Genomic DNA, 20,672 nt, shown 5'->3' on the forward strand with positions numbered 1-20,672 from the left:
ACTGAAGAGATATTCAATTTTCAGTATCTAAATCACACAAAAAAACATCTGCTCATAGGTCATGTGTTCATAAAGGAGGGACATGGAAGACCAAGAAAGCCGTTCATTGGACACTGGAACATGAAACACCACCAAGGACAAAATGAGTCATCAACAGAGTTTTTTCTACCTCGAAATCCAGAAGTGTTATTGGGAATATACGGAGGCCCTGAAGGTCAACGCCAGAAACATTTCATGACATAATTAAAATATTTCCTAAAACAAAAGCATAAAAAGCTGTTTGCATGTCTCCTCAAATATTTTTTTTGGGGGGGTTTAATGGACTTTGTTTTGGGTTTTATGTTTTTTCTTTTAAATTGAATATTTGTTGTGTTTCACAGAATTTTATTTTGTGTATTTGAAAAAAAAAAAAATCCACTGGGGGAAATATTTTATGCATTTTGTGACGTTATTTTTGCAGTTGACCTTCAGGCCACTGTAAAAGAAAAACCTTGAAAATGTTTTTGTCATTCTTGCTGGATAATGAAGCCCATGATGATCACTGGAAAAAACGGTCATAAACATAATTTAATTTAAGAAGTGTAACCAAAGGCTCTTTTTTTTGCGAAAAAAAACAAACAAAAAACAAACAAACTTGTTTTTGCACTTTTAAGAACTGAAAATATTTTTAAAGCCTTACATTCTCATCAAACACGGTGTGATGACACAAATACAATATATAATATGATATGAAACTTGGGGGAAATGGTCTTGGACCTAAGTGCTTCAAACATTTAGCAGCCTTCCCAGTATAATCAATAAATAAGAACGATACACAAATCAAACATCAATCTGTAATCAGAGTACATACCAATAATAAAAACCCACATACCAGTGGGCTATTTCACAACAAACGACCAAATAAGAGAAAATGTTGAGGTGGGCACAAACAGGTCATGTATGAACACTATAGCAAAACTGAGATCCAACAGCTGAACTCAATGTATGTACCCACTGATCCAAATTTGAGTTAGTTCTGTTTTATATCAATTAAGATATGATTTATTCTCTATCTTTAGTTACAATTTTATCAATCATATCTACTTTATAAGATATACTGGATACATTACCTTAATGTTTTAATGTCACAAAAAGAAAATGTATGTCAAAGTCGAATACTCCTGCAGTCAAAGATGCATAATATGAATTAACATTGCCAGTTAGTTTCTTGCAAGTAAGACAGAGTGCATTACTTCTTCATGCACCCGAATTACATAATAGATGTTGATATGTAAAAAAAAAAAAAATACTACCAACCTTACCAAAAATTGACCTAAATTTGTTCTTACACAAGTCACGCTTCTGACAGGCTAAAACTCACATTTACGATTTTTGGCGTTTCACCTTCGGTGGCCAATCAGATTTTGAGGGGGGCCCATGCCACACATCTGGACACGCCCCTGGTGTCATATCGTCGAAATTTTAGACTTTTATGCCTTGTTCACATTGCACCTCCAAATCTGATTTTTAGCACATTCAGATTGTATGTGGTTTGACTTTTTGCCAGTCTGCACACAAAAAGCCACATGAGATCTGATTTTTCCAAATCTGATTCAAACCACATACTCAGGTGGTTTCAAATCTGATTCCAACAGATCCGACTCAATCTGAACCTCTCGGTCTTTTCAATGTGTCCGTAAAACTGTTTGCACCTGCAATAACCACACTTATCTGTCACCCATTTTGCTGTTGTTTTTGCTGGGCGTTACCTCTTACCATAGAAATCAATGTGTAGGCCAGAGCCATATAGAGAGATGGCTCTGGTGTAGGCTACTCCGTGAAGATGTTCAGCTTGACGTATGTTTACGTCACACCTTCCTGTTTCTCAACTTCCTGCGATCCTACGAGCAGCAGGGAGCCACTCAGCCTCAGCCCGTGTCTGAGTCGGGCTCCTCTGTGAGAGATGGCTTCCTTCCATCTCTCCGAACAGGCAACACAACCAGATTTAACCCTGCAGCGCAAGCAGCTGAGAGGAGAGGTGAAGGTACGCCACCTAGCGACAAATACACACACACACACGCACGCGCGCGCGCGCGCACACACATACACACACACACACACACACACACAGTCAGCTGCGAGTGAATCATCACATATTTGATTTCTTGTTCACGGAACAAAGTGTTCACAGGGCGGAGTGTTACTTATGTAGTTTGTTATTTTATATATTTTGTATCTAAATGTGTTAAAAGGAAAGCAGACAGGAGAAAAGCCGATGGCATGGTGCCCCTTAAGAGTTAAAGATTTTATATCAAAACAAAAGTTTGAACTAAATTATAAATTCCAACGGTTCTACACAGTTTAAAGAGGGCACCCTGATCTCTGCTGCCCCCTGTGGGCTGAAGTTTTAAATCTGTATGGCATCATCAGGTTTACAACCAGCTGTCACAACCAGTGTGACGTCACTGATCGTGCTATAACTTAGGTTTTAATGCTTCTGCAGAAACCAAAGAAAAAACCTTTATTTATTTTTTTTAAATAAATTGTTTATTTTACTGCTAAAACCCTGTTAAAAATGATTTTTCTTACAAATGTTATATTATATTACAATTACAATATTATTTAAAACAAATGTATCGATCTGATAACTAAGAAGCTGTAAAAAGCTTGAACATATGTCGGCTACTGCACTACATACGTTTGTGTAATGTAACAAACCCCTGGTATTTATGCATTCTGGTTAATAAAGCTAACAAAAACAAGATTTAAATCATTTATTTTGATGATATGGATAATATATTTCTTTACTTTAATTTGATATATTTTTACACTTTAATTTAGCTTCACCTGTACTTTAAATGTATTTAATACAATATGTACATTTTAGTTTATAAACATTTCACAACTCTTCATCATGTTAATCATTCTTGGCTGGAAATGTACCAAATCCTTCTGCTATGTATTGTACTACTATAGGTCTGTAAATGATGTGAAATTTAAAAAAGAGCTTCAAAGCATTTGACATAATTACATTTAAAATAACTTTTACTGTTAGCCTTTTTGCATGCAGTGCGTTGTCCTACATGAGAATATTTCGAAATACTCCAAAATAAGGATAAAGTTCAGGATGAAAATAATATTGGCCTATCACAGGTTTCTCAACACATCTGATGCAACTTTATGACTGTATATTACATGTTATGAATCTGTTGAGATTCTTGGGTTTAGTTACCCCTTCAATAAATCGTTCATTTGAGAATAAAGAAGTGATCACTGGAGCAGACCAGAGTTAAAAAAGTGAATGGATCCAAAGTTTGAGGTCGGATAGCAAACATCAGAAGAAGGCACGGACAACGTGCTCGTCCTGAAAGGCTCAAAAGAATCAAATTCAAATGTACCATCAAACGTCTCCCTGACTCTCAGAACAAATGTGATGCCTCCAGTCCAGTACGATCAGCCTTCTACTAGTTTACACCACTGTGTTTAAAGTCCATGATTTATACCGTACTGGTTTACACCTCTGTGTTTAAGTCTATGGTTTATACTGGTTTACACCTCTGTGTTTAAAGTCCATGATTTATACTGGTTTACACCTCTCTGTTTAAAGTCCATGATTTATACTGGTTTACACCTCTGTGTTTAAGTATATGGACTGGTTTACACCTCTGTGTTTAAAGTCTATGGTTTATACTGGTTTACACCTCTGTGTTTAAGTATATGGACTGGTTTACACCTCTGTGTTTAAAGTCTATGGTTTATACTGGTTTACACCTCTGTGTTTAAAGTCTATGGTTTATACTGGTTTACACCTCTGTGTTTAAGTATATGGACTGGTTTACACCTCTGTGTTTAAAGTCTATGGTTTATACTGGTTTACACCTCTGTGTTTAAAGTCTATGGTTTATACTGGTTTACACCTCTGTGTTTAAAGTCTATGGTTTATACTGGTTTACACCTCTGTGTTTAAAGTCTATGGTTTATACTGGTTTACACCTCTGTGTTTAAAGTCTATGGTTTATACTGGTTTACACCTCTGTGTTTAAAGTCTATGGTTTATATAATTTATAACTTTTACTGTCAGCCTATAATTTGTTATAGTAATAATTGAGTAATTATTACTTTATTTTAATTTAATTTATTTTCCCCCCATAAAAAACACAACTTACAAAAAGTCTGCCTAGAATCAAAGTCAAGAATGAAGGTTTTTCAAATTCTTTATTAGTGTATCAAACTGTGCTTCAGTTTGAAATGAGCTTCTGTCGTTATTCCTTTTATTCTAAACTTTTAATAAATACAGGGTTGTCATGACCACCAACATTTTTTCAATACAAGCAAAACATCAAAAAAGTTCGATCCCTGTTTCAATCACGCAAAAATAAAAATACGAATTCTATAGGACCTAATATTGGGAAATATTGGGTTTTAAAATATTAAAAGTTGAGACAGGGTTCATTCCTCTCCTACATAGAGATCTGACGAAAAAGATGATCTGACTGAAGTATTCACAACTAATGACTGAAGATCTGCACGTTTTATCAAGCTTAGGTACCTTTGATACTCTCATAAAAATAGACTGTATTGTTTTAGAACGTGATAGTGTCAACGTTTTTTTTTTTTACATTTTGTCAGCGTCAGTCAGAATTGCATGAGGGGAAATAAATTCTGAGATCAACACGCCAGAGATGAACATTATAAACGACTTCATGATCTCTGCTGGAGTATAACGAGGAATGTTCACATGATGAAACCGTTAACATGACGATGATGAATGAGTTCATATCAAATCCTCCGTTACTTTAACCCTTTGTGTCTCTGACTGTGTGGGTCAGTGCAGCAAGTTCAGGTCCTCGTGGATCTCCGCCTCGTCCCACGGTCCCTGAATGTTGTCTTTGTGTCTCTGCAGACGCACCAACAGCAGGGGGCAGAGCAGAGTCACACTTCCTAAAGCCAGGGCTAAGAGCACAGCGCCCCCTGGTGACTGAGACCCAAGACCCCCCACTCCTCCAACACACACTCCCACACACAGTGCTGTGAAGTGTGTGGGTTTGTTCTCCCGGAGCCTCTGCAGCAGGCAGGGCCACAAGGCGAACACCTCGAGGGCACAGCTCAGCATGGCGAATGTGTGCAGAGCTCCTGGTAACCTGGATGCCAAACACACTGAGGCAAACAGGGCTGCGTTCAAGGACAGGCTGCCCGGGGGGGAGGGGTGAGCATAGGGGAAAGACACCAGGTGAGCGAGCAGCATCACAGCGGACATGGCGTACACGGTGTCGGTGCTCACCGACTCCGTGAGCGTCTTTAGAACCGGAGAGAAACCGAACGTGAAGGAGAGAAAGATGGCGGCACTCTGCAGGTCAGCTAGACGAGTCCGAGTCTCACAGCCTGACTCGACCGGACACGTCAGAGACTGGTAGAGTCCATAACCGAGCAGAGCACAGAGCAGGCTGCTCCACAGGAGAGTCTCAGGAGACAGCAGACCCTGAGAAGAGAGCAGAGATCTGAGTTTATCAGAAGCCCGGAAAGAAAGGCCAATAAAAGAAGAAGAATGAGCAGATCTGTGAGCTGCAGGTTAACAGGGATCAAAGTCTTATTTAAAAGATTTGTGCCAAGGGGAATCAAAACTTTGAAATTGAACTCCAGTCGTCCTCCAGAGATCATGAAAAAACAGTCAAGAAATCAAAACATGATGTTCACAGCTTAGCTAACAACTACATCAGGATGCTGGGAAGAGATCCTAACTTTAAAAATAAAGCAGCTCAGCTTCCAGCCTCCTCTGAACAGTCTGTGTGTTTTACCCGTTTCAGTTATCCTCACAAAAAAAATCGACTGATGTGCAAGAAAACATTGCCAGGATACTCTGAAACTTCCCGCATTTTTAAGCAATACATTGTGATAATATTTACATCAATCTATTAAGAAAAAACAACCATTGTAGTCAAATATTTGCCCAGAACTGGATAAGTGTTTGATCTATGAGGAGAACCTCTGAAGCGTACCTGCTCCATGTAAAGCCACAGGGAGATAAAAATGGCAACACAGGAAAGCTGCTGTCCAACAAAGCCCGCCTCCTTCACCACAGCCCAGTATCTGTAATGTCTGAGCCCCTCATTCCTCCGTAACTCCTCCAGGAAACGCCGGTCTACGTAGTTATCAGGGAACGGCTGACGCTCCCAGAGGACCTTCCTCCAGGGCACCGCTGGACCCGGGGCTCCATCCGGCCCCATCACCCTGAACACACAAGATGTTTACTCATCAACAGCTCAAAAGACATCAACAAACATCTACTTTTACTTAACAAGCAGCTGTTACAGGCAAAAACAACAATAATTTAGATGGAGGCTTAGTCTTTGTCGACCTGTTTGTGAGATTTGTGCTTTACAGAAAAGGATCAAATGAACAGGTCATATTAAGAAAGCAAGTATACGGAACCATATGGTAAATACATACAGTATATAAACATTCAACATACATAAACAGTGTTACAGTGAATACAAGCTGCACACAGTAAGTGTGGGCACACACCAGCCGGTGAGTGTGTTCAAAGAGTGGCCGTGACGTAGCTGGTGACGTCTGGTGTTGCCAGAAACGAATACCTGTTTAGTTTCATATTAAAACACATCTGATAAGTATTTTTCACCTTTTGATAACAAATATAACGATACACATTCAGAAATATTCGTTAACAACATTGTCCGTCCTCAACATCTGTAAACAAAGACAAGAGACGCAGAAGGGTTCTAGATAACACGGTCACTCTTTTAACCGAAACACCTGTACTGTCACCCGAACATCGGAGTTCGGAGGTTAATCAGCTAACCTTTCCTACAAGTCATGTTCACCATTGAATTACATTTTCACCAGCTGATCTGACGACAGCAAAATATTATCCGTGTTTTATTATTCTGATGGTGTCAGTGTACCGAACACAGATAAACCTAAGGACTGGTTAACTTCACGGAGCAGCCAGCGTTCATGCTTCATGAGTCTTTGACACCGCGATATAACGTCACATGTGAGTTAATCATTGTGAAAAAGGTTTGCAGCATGTTAAACTACCTCAAAAATGTCTGAAATGTTTATTTTGACCTACCAGAACTTGTATTGAGATCAGCTCCGATACTACAATCTCAACATGTTGTTAGCCCGGAAGTGAAGCCCTTTGTTACATAGCTCATAACGCCCCCTCTGGTGGAAACCAGCACTTGTCTGTCAAAAAGTTTAGGACACGTCTGAAGTATATGGTATTTCTGTTAATCATGCATCAAAAGTTTATTAGACAAGTGTTTGATATGTGACTTGACTTCACGTCTCCTTCTTCTCTAGGTGTCTGTTTAACATTGTTGGCCCGTCTCAAGACCCACACGCGCACAACCTTACATTCCAGTCGTCAGGTAACTAAGCCTTCTTAATTGAACCTTTTATAATGATGTTGAAATGCTGAGTCCTTTCTGTCAGTGTCATTTTTTCTCTGTCACTCAGCAGCATCCCAAAGCACAGACAGCAGTATGATGTTAGCTTTGTAAGGAGCAAACCTGTGAGCTGCAGCTTAGTGTCAAAGGAAACACCAAGCACGACGGTTAATTCTGCAACGTGAAACAAATTATATGCTTCTTAAAATATAGAACGAGAACAATATAGTTAAAAAAAATGTGTTATGTAAGTTTCCTAATTAACAAGATAGAGTAGAAATAGAGCACGTTTTTTGTTTTCGTAAGTGGTTGAAAAACACTTTTTTGTTTGTGAAATATTTTTTTCCCTAAACAATTTTCCATTTTATGAAAAGTTTTTTGCACTTGACCTTCAAGGCCACCATACAATAAGCTTCTTGTCTGTTAACCTCTCGTCATTTCCATATATTTTGTGTCATTACAGCTTCTGTTTGTCTGGTTATAAAATAGATTGACGTTGATAATGATTCATGTTACAGACGTACAAAGCATACCAAACTCATAAAAGAGAAAGTCATGATTTTATTGAAAGCTTTTTATATGGCCCCCCGTTAGGATCTGTTTAACACAAGGAGCTCAAAGCACACTGCAGATAGACTTTGTAAAAATCAGTTTGCAGGTTACAACTTTAAAAGATAACTACACATTGGCGGGCCAAAGTCAGATAAAGGATTGATTCTAACTCTGCAGGTGTCAGGAGGATATAAAAAACAACTCTTCAACAATTCACATTTATTGTGTCATTCTGCTCTAACATGATCATATTTTTCTCCAGCTGCGAGCAGGTTTGTCCTTGTGGATCTTAGTCACAGAGTCTGATCATCCTGCAAGTATCCTCACTAAAGGCTTCACTCTGTGAGGATGAGGGAGAAAGATGAGAACTTCATCCCGTCTGTCCTTTCAGCTTCACAGCACATCAGCGTGTGCATTCAACGAGATTCTCAGCTTCTCTGAAAGACTGCCTCACCATCCGTCCTGTGCAGCTGCCGGTCCAGAAGAAAACAGCAGCTCAGTCCTGAAGACACCTGAGGGAGGCGCTGTTCTCCACCAAGTCACGGTTTACAGGCTGTGACCATGTACAATATATGTAAATCAGGTTTGTATGAGCTCATTAAGAACACAGGTCAGACAATGTTTAATTCATACACATTTATAACTACCGGACATTAGACATATAAATATGTGAAACAGGTCACACTCCCGTGTCCTCAATGCTGCTTCACGAGGAGAAAGGATTGATCAAACTGTGCTGCTGTCAAATCAAACACTAATTCCTTCTCAGTAACTTAGAAATTCTTTTAAAAATCTATCCTGATTGTAACTGCAGGGGTAAAAAAAAAAAAAAAAGAAAAAAAAAAGAAAGAAATTTTTTTAGACAGACTGCGTAAGGTTTTGTAGCACGTCCAACATTAAGCTAATGTATTCTACAGAGACCCTAATCTTGAAGGGACATGGGCTGGAAAAAATGTAAGTTCTCTTAGTACCCTACCAATGACAAAGTTTAGCCTGTGCATCAGAAAGTTTTTGTCAGTCATTCTATATCATGAGGTGAGTTCATTGGTCTTCTCCCATCTCTGTGAGCCAGAGCTACAGTATGTCAGAGAGTTTAAGGTGCTTACACAAGGCTTTCTCATTGCTCTAAAAAAAAATTTCTGTGACAAAATTTCTGTTGAACATGTAAAAACCTTGTCAGTCACACAAAGACTTTCTTGTGCACATGTAAAACTTTCTTGTGCACATGAAAAATTAGCAAAAAGCCTATGAGCATGAACACACTTTTTAAGGGGGGGAACTTTACCAAGAGCACAATAACTTTTCTGATGAAAATGGGTTAGCTTCTGGTTCATTTGTGTGCACACATGGAAAGAAAACCCATTGTAAACACAGAACTTCTACTTGGACATGAAAAACTCATGCGCGCACTTGAAACTTTCCAATGAACATTCCAGTTAGAAATAGAAAATGATTTTGAGCACGTAAAACTTTCTCAAAAGCACAAGAAATGTCATGTGCACAGGTTTGATTTAAGCTGAAGTTTAAACTCATGTCCCTGTAGGGCTTCCATAATCTTCACATTGATTAGACTCACTGAATCTTTATTTTACAGTACAGAGAAAACTCTGAAGATGGACACATGGAACCTCCGACCATTTCAACTGTGCTCAGGATTAATAAAGAAGTGAAAACATGAAGTCAGGCCAATGTAGAGTCTGAATACAACCAAACAACTTCACGCACAGAATGTAGAAACCCCCCAAAACATACTTTAGATCATGCTCCAATGAAAACATGTTGTTCAGTGGCGTCAGTGCAATGATCACGTTGGATTGAACTGACGGTCAACAAAGTAGAATTAACATAAAGACAAGTGAGGCAGTAGTGCTAATGACCTTGCAGGTGTCAGGAGGATAGAAATAGACTCGTGTCACCAGAGAGAGAGGCAGCTGAACATCTTCACACAGTAGGTGGCTGTAAGCGGACACCCTCCCCACCACCATCCAACCCTCTGACCCTCACCCAGCAGGCGGGAGGCATGAGCTCGGTGGCACTCAGGCCACCAGGAGAGGAGGGAAGCAGTTTCTTCTTCTACAACTTCAGGGTACTTTAAAGTGCCAAGGAACTGTGTTAGCATTGTTAGCAGCATCTTTAGCCATCTCAGCCAAAACCTGATCATCTGCAAAAAGTTTGTCTGACTCTTCCAGAGAAGCTGTGAGTTCATCCTCATACAGATTCTGATACCTAGACTGAAATATTTGCAAATACCAAGCACCTCTACATGTTATTGTCTAACAACGATTTTATTAAACCTGTATTGACAGGACGTGATTACTACAGTGCTGTATAAACTCAAAATGATCAAAACTTAATATGATTTTAGTAACAATCACACAACATCACTACCCGTTTGATACTATGGCAACAATAGAAGTCCTAGACAACCAGTCATGCTTAATTTCTTGGTCCAGTTAAAAAGGATTGCAGACAAACTCCTGCACACTGTCTTATGGTAACTGCATGCTAACATGCCATCTTAAAAGTGTAACGTGGACACTGCACCCCCTCTTTCTCTCACGGCAGCTTATGGCAAAAAACATGACTGAACGTCTAAAGTGTTGGTACATTTTCATTATTTTGCTAAACAAAATAACAGATTGTTCTGTAATAAAAAAAAAAGAAAAAAAGAAAACATGGTATGGCCACAAAGTATTGAGACTTTGACAACTGGTTGTATGGCCTGGTGCAGTACATTTTAAGCAGCCTGACGAGAATTCAGCTGAGAAACTAAATGAACTTAAGCTAATGTAGCAGCAGCTTGTTTCCTTTTATAACATGTCCTCTTAAGAGTGATGCAGAACACCTGATTCTTAACAGGAAGCTGCTTTATTTTGCAATCTCACCTTTTTTAAAATCATCTGAAGAATATTTTGAAAAAACTGCTTCAAGTGTGTGGCAGGAAAACCTTTCAAGCTGTTATTGACTCGCTTTGACTTCAGCTGGACGCTTTGTAGAGGAAGACACATTTGAAGTTTTGGCACAGCAGAAAATGAGGGTATTTTACCCGTGGATTCTTTTCTGATGTTGGTATCTGCATCTGAAAAACTATACTATTGACAAACATCACAAGGTGGCAAAAGGAGACATATTCAAAAAGGTCCCTGACAGACAAAAAGGCTTCTCAGTACAAAGACACCCACACAAACGTGTTTCCCACTTCTGTTTGGCAGAAATCCATTCTTCAGACGGATCGTTTCTTCATCTAGTTCAAATAAAAACATGTCTGGAAAAAAAAGAGAGGACATTTTGGCAGCTGAAAGTGTAACTTTAGACTCCGATAGAAAAATACTCGCTTTTCACTTTCTGGGAAGAATAAAAGCAGCTGAAGTAAGGCTATAAAAACACAAGTTTTAAGGAGAGACTCAGAGAGTTTCTGTTCCTGATCACAGACTGATCAGTGTCCCTTTGACTCCAGTGTGCTGAAGATCAGAGCAACAACAGTGTGGACTCCAGATGTCAGTTTAAGTGTGTGTAGGTGTGTGTGCGAGTGTGAATGTGTGTGGATGACTTCCTGAATGAATAGTCAGGAGAAATGCAGAAAAACGTTCCCAAAGGTTCCTGTGTGCTGGTGAGTTAGTCTCTCTATCCCGCCGTGTCGGGCGCTGTTATGTGCGCACTTTCCTCTTGTCTTCAAACAGTGAGCGGACCAGGTAGACCTGAACTGCCGACACCAACATCATGGCGACCATATTTACCACCGACCAGAAGTTCACCCTGTCGAAGTTACTCTCCTGCAGGTTTCTGTCGCGAGCCTCGAACGCCCGCAGCACCGTCTGGATCTGCACGCTCTTCCCTAAACGTGCCTTCACATTGTTGATGGTGTCCTGCAGAGAGGAGACACATGAACCAACATAACTTTTATTTGATCAGATTAAAACATGTTTTTGAAAAAAATAAAATAATGTATGGCATTGTTTTTAGATTATTTTGTGGCTTTGGATGTTTTTATTTGAAGTTCAGGATAATGGAGAGAGAGAAGAACACTGGAGCGAGAGAGAGGGGAATAACACGCAGCAGAATGTGAAGACGGGGGTCGAACCTGTTTGCGTCCAGGACTACTGCCTCTGTACACAGGGCACAACAAAACAACAAAAATGCGAGGCTATCAGGAATACTGTTCAACCGTCCTCGAGGTGGCATTTACTTTGCGACCAGGTGAAAAACAGACAACATCCAGAAAACAAAAGCAATTAGACTCAGACATGAGAAACGAACATCAAACATTAATGATGTAAATACGGGCAGACATCGGGTGACAACCTGACACACAGATTATGAAAAAAACATCTTCAAGACCATCATAAAACCAAAACTAAAAACCACCATCAGACATCGGGGTCACCAGAAACGATCACCTGCTGCTGCTCGCTACAAGAGCTGTGGCTTTGAATTGTGTTTTCATTAAAGTTTAATTTCTCAAAGTTGCTCTGTTTGTGATGGTCAGAGCTGCAGTTTATATATAGCTTATAAAACCTGTTCTACTCTCCGCTTTAAAGAGTCAGAGCAACACATTCAGTTCAGGGAAGAAACGGTTTATAGTCAGTTCTAAGGTGAACTAACGATGGGCCTGTTTGTCTTAATGTATTTATATTGTTAATATAGTTTGTAGTTTTTGTAAAGATAATGTTTGTAGATATGACGATCTGCTGACGGCAGACGCTGTGATGATTGTGATAGGTTAAAGGACGCTAACTCCGCCCCTTTTACATGAACGCGCTCTTGGCAGCTCTGGGTTGACGGATCAGGTTGATAACCAGCATCGTAGGACTGATAATCATGATCTCGTATGTCAGGGTTTGTTAAACCAGATAACCCAAAGAGACCCTGGATATGTTGAACTCGCTTCGTAGTATAGGCCTCTGGTAACCTGTGCACATAGGTTGAGGGTTATGTTATGTAACAGTGTGTGTAGTCTGTTTAGAGATCATTTGCCTTCCTTGGCTCCTTCAGGTGTTTTCCTTCCTTCATGACAACACTACTTCCTCCACAGCTGGAACTTTAATTTCCCGTCTTTGAGCTAGTCTTTGTGTGACTTCTGACACAGATCAGGTCGCTCTGGGAGGAGTGACGCAGGCTGCTTGTGGATCAACTGAAACAATTGGCCGCCCTCGGATAATAGGTGACAGTTCATGACACGCTCTATTCCTGTGCCTCCTTGTGACTTTGAATACATCAGGGTTTTTCCATTTGCCCGTGTTGCAGTGATGAACCGAGTCTGGGTTTCTAACTCACAGAGGGGGAGAAGTTTGGTTGTCCAGCAGAGCGTTGCCGACCCTAGCCAACGTCTGAAACTGTCGAGTCTCTCGTGAGACTGTGCTGGAGGCGAGAAACACGGCTCAGTGCTTTCACGACTTCTTCCTCAGAGTTTCAGAGTTCACTTTCACAGCTGTCTCGTTTTTTGTTCCTTCAAATAGATCAGCTTTATTTCACCCTTACTGATCATTTGAACGAACCATAAATCAGGTATTTTAGCTGTTAAAGGCAGTGTTGGTCATTTTTTAAGATTTTGGTTAAATTATCTTTTGGACAGAAATTAATAATTCAGGTGCTCTGAAAAAGGAACAAAGAAAAAAAAAAAAGCGCTGGCGACGTCAACAGCGCCTTTCGAAAAAGTTGAAAGAATTTCAACTTGAGTGCTCGGATTTCTGCTGAGAACAATCTCTCCTCAGTGGAAACTATTGAAAAAAGACACCGCTCGCTAAAAAAACATGACGTGGTCAGCAAAACTTGTTTTTTTTTAAAAATACATTTGCAGTGAGGTAAATGAGATGTTGGTAAGATCTCTGATGACGCTATTAAAAAAAAAAAGAAAAAAAAAAAGATTTTTGTGCCTTTAGTGGAGATATAGGACAGTGAATGAAGTAGGAAATCAAGGAGACAGAGAATGGGGAACGACATGCAGGAAAGGAGCAAAAGGTTGGATTTCAACTTGCGCTGCTCGCTTGCAGGTTTACAAGCCTCCATACACGAGGGGCCGTGCGAACGAACCACTGAGCCACCAGCGCCCCATGATTTGTGATTATCACAAAAACTTAACCTTGTTCTTGACCAAATATATCTTCATCACATTTCCAGCTCTACTTCTCTTTCTCGCCTGTGTTGGTGGAAGGATGTGTGTGGTGGACTGTGTGTTATTCTGTTGGCAGCTTGTTGGGTCACTCTGCCCCACATGTCACTCTATGAGCAGAGACAACAGTCACAGCAGGAGACAACAAGAGAGGGACAAAGTCCGACAAACGCCAACGAGGAACAGACTAACACAGTTTGTGCTTCTGACTGATGATTGAAACAATCCGTCAGAATGTAAATCAAATGGAGTGTACAGCGTGTTGCACTCACCATGATGTCCTCCAGCTTCATGTCCAGTATATCTATTCCATGGACGTACTCCTTCCAGTCGTCGGGGTCTTCGTCTGCGCTCATGTTGTCCAGGATCAGCTCGAAGAAGATGAGCTTCTCAGAGACGGAGCTGAACGTGTTGTCAAAGCAGAACATGTAGTCTCCATCCTCTGTTTCAATCCTGCAGGAGAGAACAGGAAGTGAGAGATCAACTTGGTGACCGGGTTGGTATAAAGGCTGAATTCCAAACTACAATGCCATACTAACCAAAGCAAGTTATAGCCACGACTGCTTCAATACGATGATAACAAAAACACAAGTCCTGGGTATTTATTTCTCAAACAAAACTCCTGCACACTGTCTTCATTGCTCAAATATGTTTGCGTAGTTGTGTATTTTAATTGAATCTCCACTGTACGATATCAGGCAGATTCAGACCTGACTTTAGAGTCAAACGACAGATTTCTGAGTCGGGCTGGATTTCAGGTGCACAGTGTACATTTTAAAATTGGATATGGAAAAGCATAAAGGTATTTAAGGTTTTAACAACCTCGGCTTGTAACTTAAGTCCATCTCCTGAATCATGTGAGTAACTTACGTGTGCACGCCGTCTGACTTGCGGTAGTCGCTGAACAGTACTTGGCCAGAAGGAGAGGAGATTGTGAAGTCTACGTCGAGACCTGCACCGTCTAATACCTGCGGACAGGTGAGGACAAAACAAAGAGTAAAATAACTGACATGGTCACATTTCTGTTTGTCAGTTTGAATGGATATTTTCTCCATCGACAGAGGTAGCACTTGATTGATTTTTAAACATACAATTTGAGGAATGTTAGTTTTTCCTCTCAAGGTCTCCACTGGCCTGTCCTCCATGGTGGACACTACAACAGACGTGACACATGCTTTGAACGTCTCTCAATCCGCGGCCACCTCCCTTTAGTCCCATAACATCTTGACACACCAGAAAATCCATCTCAAGAGTTCATTTAGCGCTGTGAGCGTTATCATTTCCTGAATAACAGGTTCCTAACTATATGAATATAGAATTAAGTGACCCAACCTGCTGCCTCTCTTTTTACTCAACACATCATTTTGTTTAACACGGCAGTGTAACAGAGCCGTTTACATGAACTACTAAGGAAATGAGAACCACTATGTTGATGCTAATCATAATCTTAAAAAAACAAACAAAAAACATTGACACTAAAATATATATCGAAGGTTTGACATAAAAGGAACTACGTTTTTAGCTGTTATCATGGTTGATGGAAATCTTTAGTTGAAATGATAAGTAAATTAAATTAAAGTGAAAATATCAAAATCTATTTCATATGACTCAACGATTGATTGATCAATATCTGACCAACTATTAGTAGATTATAATATTCTGCCAAGTATGTTAAAAGCTAGCAAAAGACAATCTTGGAAAAAAAAACCTGAACACAGGAATACTTTGTGGAACAACTTCAAAACAGAAATCAAAGAATATAAAACAATGAAAGCTAGGTAAAACTAGTTTTTACATGTAAGTCATGTTATGATCTTTAAATGTTAACTATAGTTGGAAGTCAGAGGCTGCATTCGCCTGCAGATATTTTATTTTATATAACTATGTGCTTTCTTGTGCAAGAGGTAATTATGAAACAATATTCTTCTTCTTGCTGCTCCTTTTCCTTCAAGATGAATGAAAGACTAAGTCTACCAGGTGTCAGGGTTGTCACAATATCAAAACAATGTCATCAGCTGCTTTCATACCACAGACATTGGTCAGTTTTTGGCTCATTTATTGGGTTTAATCATCAAAATAATGCAGGCAAAGTCCTGCATTCAAAATTGTAAGTAAAACAAATGTTGGCAGGATTTTGGTGTCAACATATGCTTTAACAATGTAAACTTATTTGTGGATTTAAGCGCTTCATTTCTCTCCCAGACACGGGTCTAATGAACTTTTGATTACTTTTCTTAACACACGTTGTATCGAAAGTATCGATCATCATTTGGACAGAATTACAGCGGTGTTATCGTTCATCTGACATTCAGACAGCTAGTCTACATTTGTTTTTCTAAAGTTATAATTTCATGCAGCTATATCTGACCTGATATTCAATCTCCAGAGAGGCATCTTTCTTCATAGTCTGGTAGAAACACTCCTTCCGACCCGGAGGGAGAGTGAACGTAAAGTCACTGTCCATCGACTGAGAAAAGCCAGAGACGAACCTGTCCGAGAACAGAGCGACAAACACGGATAGGACACGCAGAAGCACCCGGGACACCTCCATGGTGCCTGAAAGTTTGAATAGGCCCAAATGGAGACACAACTCGTCGCCGCTGTGTCTGTATCTGTGAGCGGCTGTGTTCGTCCAAACTTCACTTCTGTATAAATATTCTGACGAGTGTCAGGACCCCGCCTGTTCAGAAATGTTTACACTTTGATATACATGCTACTTCAAACACTGATACATTTACCCGTTTTATGTTGATATAAATAAGTGAATCATCTACTGCATATGCAAGTTCGTATTCATTTACATTAAAAACAGGCGAACTTTCGAATCCGTTGTCGAAATGCAGTCTGGGATATATAGTTCTTTTTATTCACCGCGTGGACCATGTACTTGTACAGTATGCACATAGCCTGAAAAGAAACCCAATATGAACCTGTTAAAAAACAGACTCATACTTATTAATTGTAAATCAAGTTCAGCCCCGCCGTTCCTGCAGTGGATGAGGGATGTACTATCTTTTATACCTTTGGAGAAACTGAGAAACTTCACCTTGACCTGGAGTCCCTTTATAGAATTTGTAGAAGGTTTTCCCTTTCAATAACATACTTAACACCAGTTGTACCGGATAATTAAAAATGCTTTGTAACGTGCTTGAAGTATCAATCCACTCAACATATGATGAGAGGTCCCTGCCTGACTATTTTTGTATTTGCTCTTGTATTTTTCTGTTTATTTGATTTAGGGGGGTGGGGTTTTTTTCTTTTTCTTTTTCTTTTATTTACTTTCCTTCTGTCTATGTATGACAATTGTATGTTTGTTCATGGAAAACTGCAAAATAAAGTTAAAAAACCCCACAAATGTGTATTTTAACGATGGAACAACTGACTAATAAGAAACCCATACCATGACCCATCAGGACAAGCCTTGAAAATTTAAAATTTGATAACCTTGCAACTTATATTTTTTTAGAAATCATTCTTCATGCTCTGTCATTTCTTTATATTGTCCAACTATGGTCAGGAATGACGAAAGCTTTCGTAAATAATCTACTAGAAAGTGTTACATTCATGAATGTATATTTAACAGAGTGGAAATTGGGTTACACCCATAGACTGTGAATATTTATACACCTTAGAATATTATTATTAAGTTGCCAGTTTGTTTGTACTTGTGTTTTTCATTGCATTATATATGTCTTAACTATTTATATATTTCTACTTTCAAATAAAGTTTAATGCAAAAATCAAGTTCCCTCTCGATCTGTTCTGTCACTTTGGATTAATCTCCATTTAACAATGCAATTAATGAAACATGAAGTAATATAATGAACGTGTTCCTTTCCTTTGTAAACGTTTTTGTACTGTTTTAATGTGTTTTGGGATGAAGGGGGAAAAAAGTACACAATGTTCCTTCAGGCAGTCACCTCACACCTCGTTTAATGACTTTAACATAATTTCTCTCAGAGCTGCACGTGTTTATCGAAAATTAAATAAAACTTTAAACCGTTTATGACGTCACCTTGTTGTAACATGATGTTGCATGTTTTTTGTAATCGACTTATCGACAAATAGGTGACGCGTACTGCTCCACTGCGACCAACTCATCCTCAATCAAAGAGGGAGGAGACTTTCTGGTTTACGCTGTTATTACGTGTCATGTGATTGGTGAAATAATTCACAGGTTGGATTTTATTGGTCGAAAGCGAAGCAGGGGTTGAACTTACCGAGAGGCAGCTGCCTGTCAAGAGGCAGTGGATAGGAAAGCTGGAAAAGAGGCGGACAACCGGTCCGCACAATGAACACTAGCACACCTCATTTGTACTTTTTTTTATCCACAGAGGACACTCGTTCGTTCATTTGTTGTCACAGCAGAGCCTCAGCCCACACAGTGTCTGTCTTCGGTGTTGTGTGAAGCAGTGAGAGGTCAGAAACAACCCCACAGAGCGAGGATGTTGGTCCCCGCTGGAAGATAATGAAGAGGCTGCGCGGTTTGTTGGTGTGCCTCATCGCAGCTCTCCTGTGCTGGTAAGCTCACCTCCATCCACACCATGAACCACATGTCAGACATGGGAACCTTAGACACTATGTTTGCCGCTCAGAGAGCTGTCTGTCAGTCTGTCTGTTGTTTTTCTCTCGGTGTCTTTGCCGCAGAGTATCCGTCAGTCACAAACTGTGTGAGGGGACATGAATCCTCCCTGCTAACATCACCAACACTATCGGATGTTAACCACACCGCTTGATAAGATGTTCCGTTAAACTGCCACGGTTAAAAAAAGGAGCATCAGCACGTTTTTAATCCAGTTGGTTTAACTGGTTATCCAAATGGTTTTAGTGGGTTAGTAGGTTAGCTCGGCAGCTGTTGATTAGCAGCATGGCTAGCTAACCTTCACCAGTGAAGTTGACACAAGACGTTATTGTTCTTTGAGCTGCTAACGTCAACAAAGACTTCCTGAAAAACACTTCTGATGCTGCATTTATATACTCTATTATCTGCTCAATTCACCATCATTTCACTATGACATATTTCTTTCAATTAATCAAATGAGACATCTAAAAAATGCTGAAGAAGTCCAAGTGAAGGTCTTGAAATCGTGTTGGAGTCTGTGTGAGGATTGATTCTCTAAAGCTATGAAATAAAGACAAGTAAGAATGTCTTTGAATTTGTGGACAAAATGCTCACATTGTTAGCCTTGTACATAAATGCTGTCCACACTTGGATCAATACTTGGTGCCTTGGATTTCTGTTCTTGTTGTTTTCCTAATGAAAATGTGTCGACATGGTTTGATTGTGTTTCTGGACACATATTGAAGTCCATGCTCTAACTACATCAGAAGGAGATTGGCGTGTTTCTGTATCTGCAGTGAACACTGGATAATAATATAAACCGCTGATAAAATATTATTGAATGTAGAGTAATGAGAAATGAGCTTGTTGAGTCAATGTAACATTGAGATGACTTTAATCGATTATTTCAGTATGTGTTGGTAATTTGATTTATGTAAAGGTAAACATAAACAGTTTCAGTATTGTAAAACAGTGTTTTAGTATTTTGAGAAAATAGTGTATGATGTATGTTGTGTTGGAAATCATATACTGAAATGAGCAAATAAACAAATATGAATATATGAGTAAATGGATTAATATATGGTTAATAATAGACAGTCAATGGTGGTCAGCAATAATATTGAACTGTATTTAATACTCCATATTATGCATCAAATGATGTTTGAGTTAACACGATTGGGAGCCGTTTGAAAAAGAATTTCCGCAGAATGAGCCTTTGTTAAAGATCTAATCTTCTAGTCATTTCCACCTTTCATGTTGTCACTCTATGAAACCTGTGGTGTCATTTTGCACCTTTTTTTTTTTTTTTTTTAAATCTCATTCTGGCTTCACTAAAAACCCTAATTTCAGCTGCTGTCTCTTTAAGCCCCCCCCTCCCCACTTCACCACTTTTTTAGTGATTTGTCAGCTCTCTAGAACCGTTGGTGGGCAGAACACTGCAGGGCTGCCAGGGCTGCTCTCCAATGCTGGGAGAAGAGAGAGTATGAATACGTAGAGGCTTGAAGTCCTGTTTCTTTCTTGTTTTCATATCGGGGAACGGTCATGTGATTTGTAGTACGAGCTGTTTAGCACCCTCTGCAGACTCATCCTGAGATCACACCAGCACGCGTTTCCCTCATGATCTGAACCTTTGCCTACGTTTACAACGAACTCCAAGCTTTGTAACACTAAACTGTATGTAAGCTTTAGAATGGGAATCAGCGTAATAGGTTAACTTTAACATTAACGTGACAACATGTTGAAGGTATAGATGTTTGTTTTTTTTGTTGGACTTTTAAGGAATGAGAACTTGATCTTGGGTTTAATCATTGGGATAATAGTTGGTTATAAAACTCTAGTTAGTTATACATTTACTGCCAAATACTTTAAAAATGCAAAAATAGATGAATCAACCTGTCCTGATCTGTTAAAACATCCAAACATGTAAACACATTAAACTACAGCACAGAGCACACAGCTACCTTCCAACAGTGCTGGCATGCAGAGAGTGTTTTAATCTGTGAGGCACGGAGCAGGTAACAATATGCAGGGTTTGAGAAATGGGATTAACTGGCCAGCTAAC

The 20,672-nt window shown here is 39.5% G+C and overlaps 3 protein-coding genes and 1 long non-coding RNA gene across 4 annotated transcripts in view; 2 read left to right on the forward strand and 2 right to left on the reverse strand.

Annotated features, from left to right (window-relative positions):
- Positions 1–4,175: 4,175 nt before the first annotated feature.
- Positions 4,176–7,184, reverse strand: pigc (phosphatidylinositol glycan anchor biosynthesis, class C). Its single transcript, XM_079351381.1, has 3 exons — positions 7,070–7,184; positions 5,976–6,207; positions 4,176–5,458 (listed from the first exon to the last, which is right to left on the reverse strand). Exons 2-3 carry the CDS (start codon positions 6,201–6,203, stop codon positions 4,805–4,807), a joined length of 882 nt encoding a protein of 293 aa, XP_079207507.1. The 5' UTR covers positions 6,204–6,207; positions 7,070–7,184; the 3' UTR covers positions 4,176–4,804.
- Positions 7,185–7,454: 270 nt separating this feature from the next.
- On the forward strand, positions 7,455–11,016 carry LOC306827707. The gene is made up of 2 exons (XR_013779663.1): positions 7,455–7,555; positions 8,203–11,016. It is a non-coding gene; the product is annotated as an uncharacterized lncRNA (long non-coding RNA).
- tmed5 (transmembrane p24 trafficking protein 5) lies at positions 10,790–16,735 on the reverse strand. The gene is made up of 4 exons (XM_079349697.1): positions 16,418–16,735; positions 14,920–15,017; positions 14,322–14,502; positions 10,790–11,806 (listed from the first exon to the last, which is right to left on the reverse strand). The coding sequence occupies exons 1-4, from the start codon at positions 16,598–16,600 to the stop codon at positions 11,588–11,590; spliced, it is 681 nt and encodes a 226-aa protein (XP_079205823.1). The 5' UTR covers positions 16,601–16,735; the 3' UTR covers positions 10,790–11,587.
- A 1,509-nt stretch (positions 16,736–18,244) lies between these two features.
- The window catches only part of suco (SUN domain containing ossification factor), a 42,953-nt gene continuing 40,525 nt past the window's right edge, over positions 18,245–20,672 (forward strand). Inside the window, 1 exon segment of the mRNA XM_079351382.1 lies at positions 18,245–18,570. Coding sequence (XP_079207508.1) covers positions 18,518–18,570 — 53 coding nt within the window. The 5' untranslated portion in view covers positions 18,245–18,517.

This window comes from Symphodus melops, assembly GCF_947650265.1.
Source record: "Symphodus melops genome assembly, chromosome: 8".
NCBI classification, from domain to species: Eukaryota; Metazoa; Chordata; class Actinopteri; order Labriformes; family Labridae; genus Symphodus; species Symphodus melops.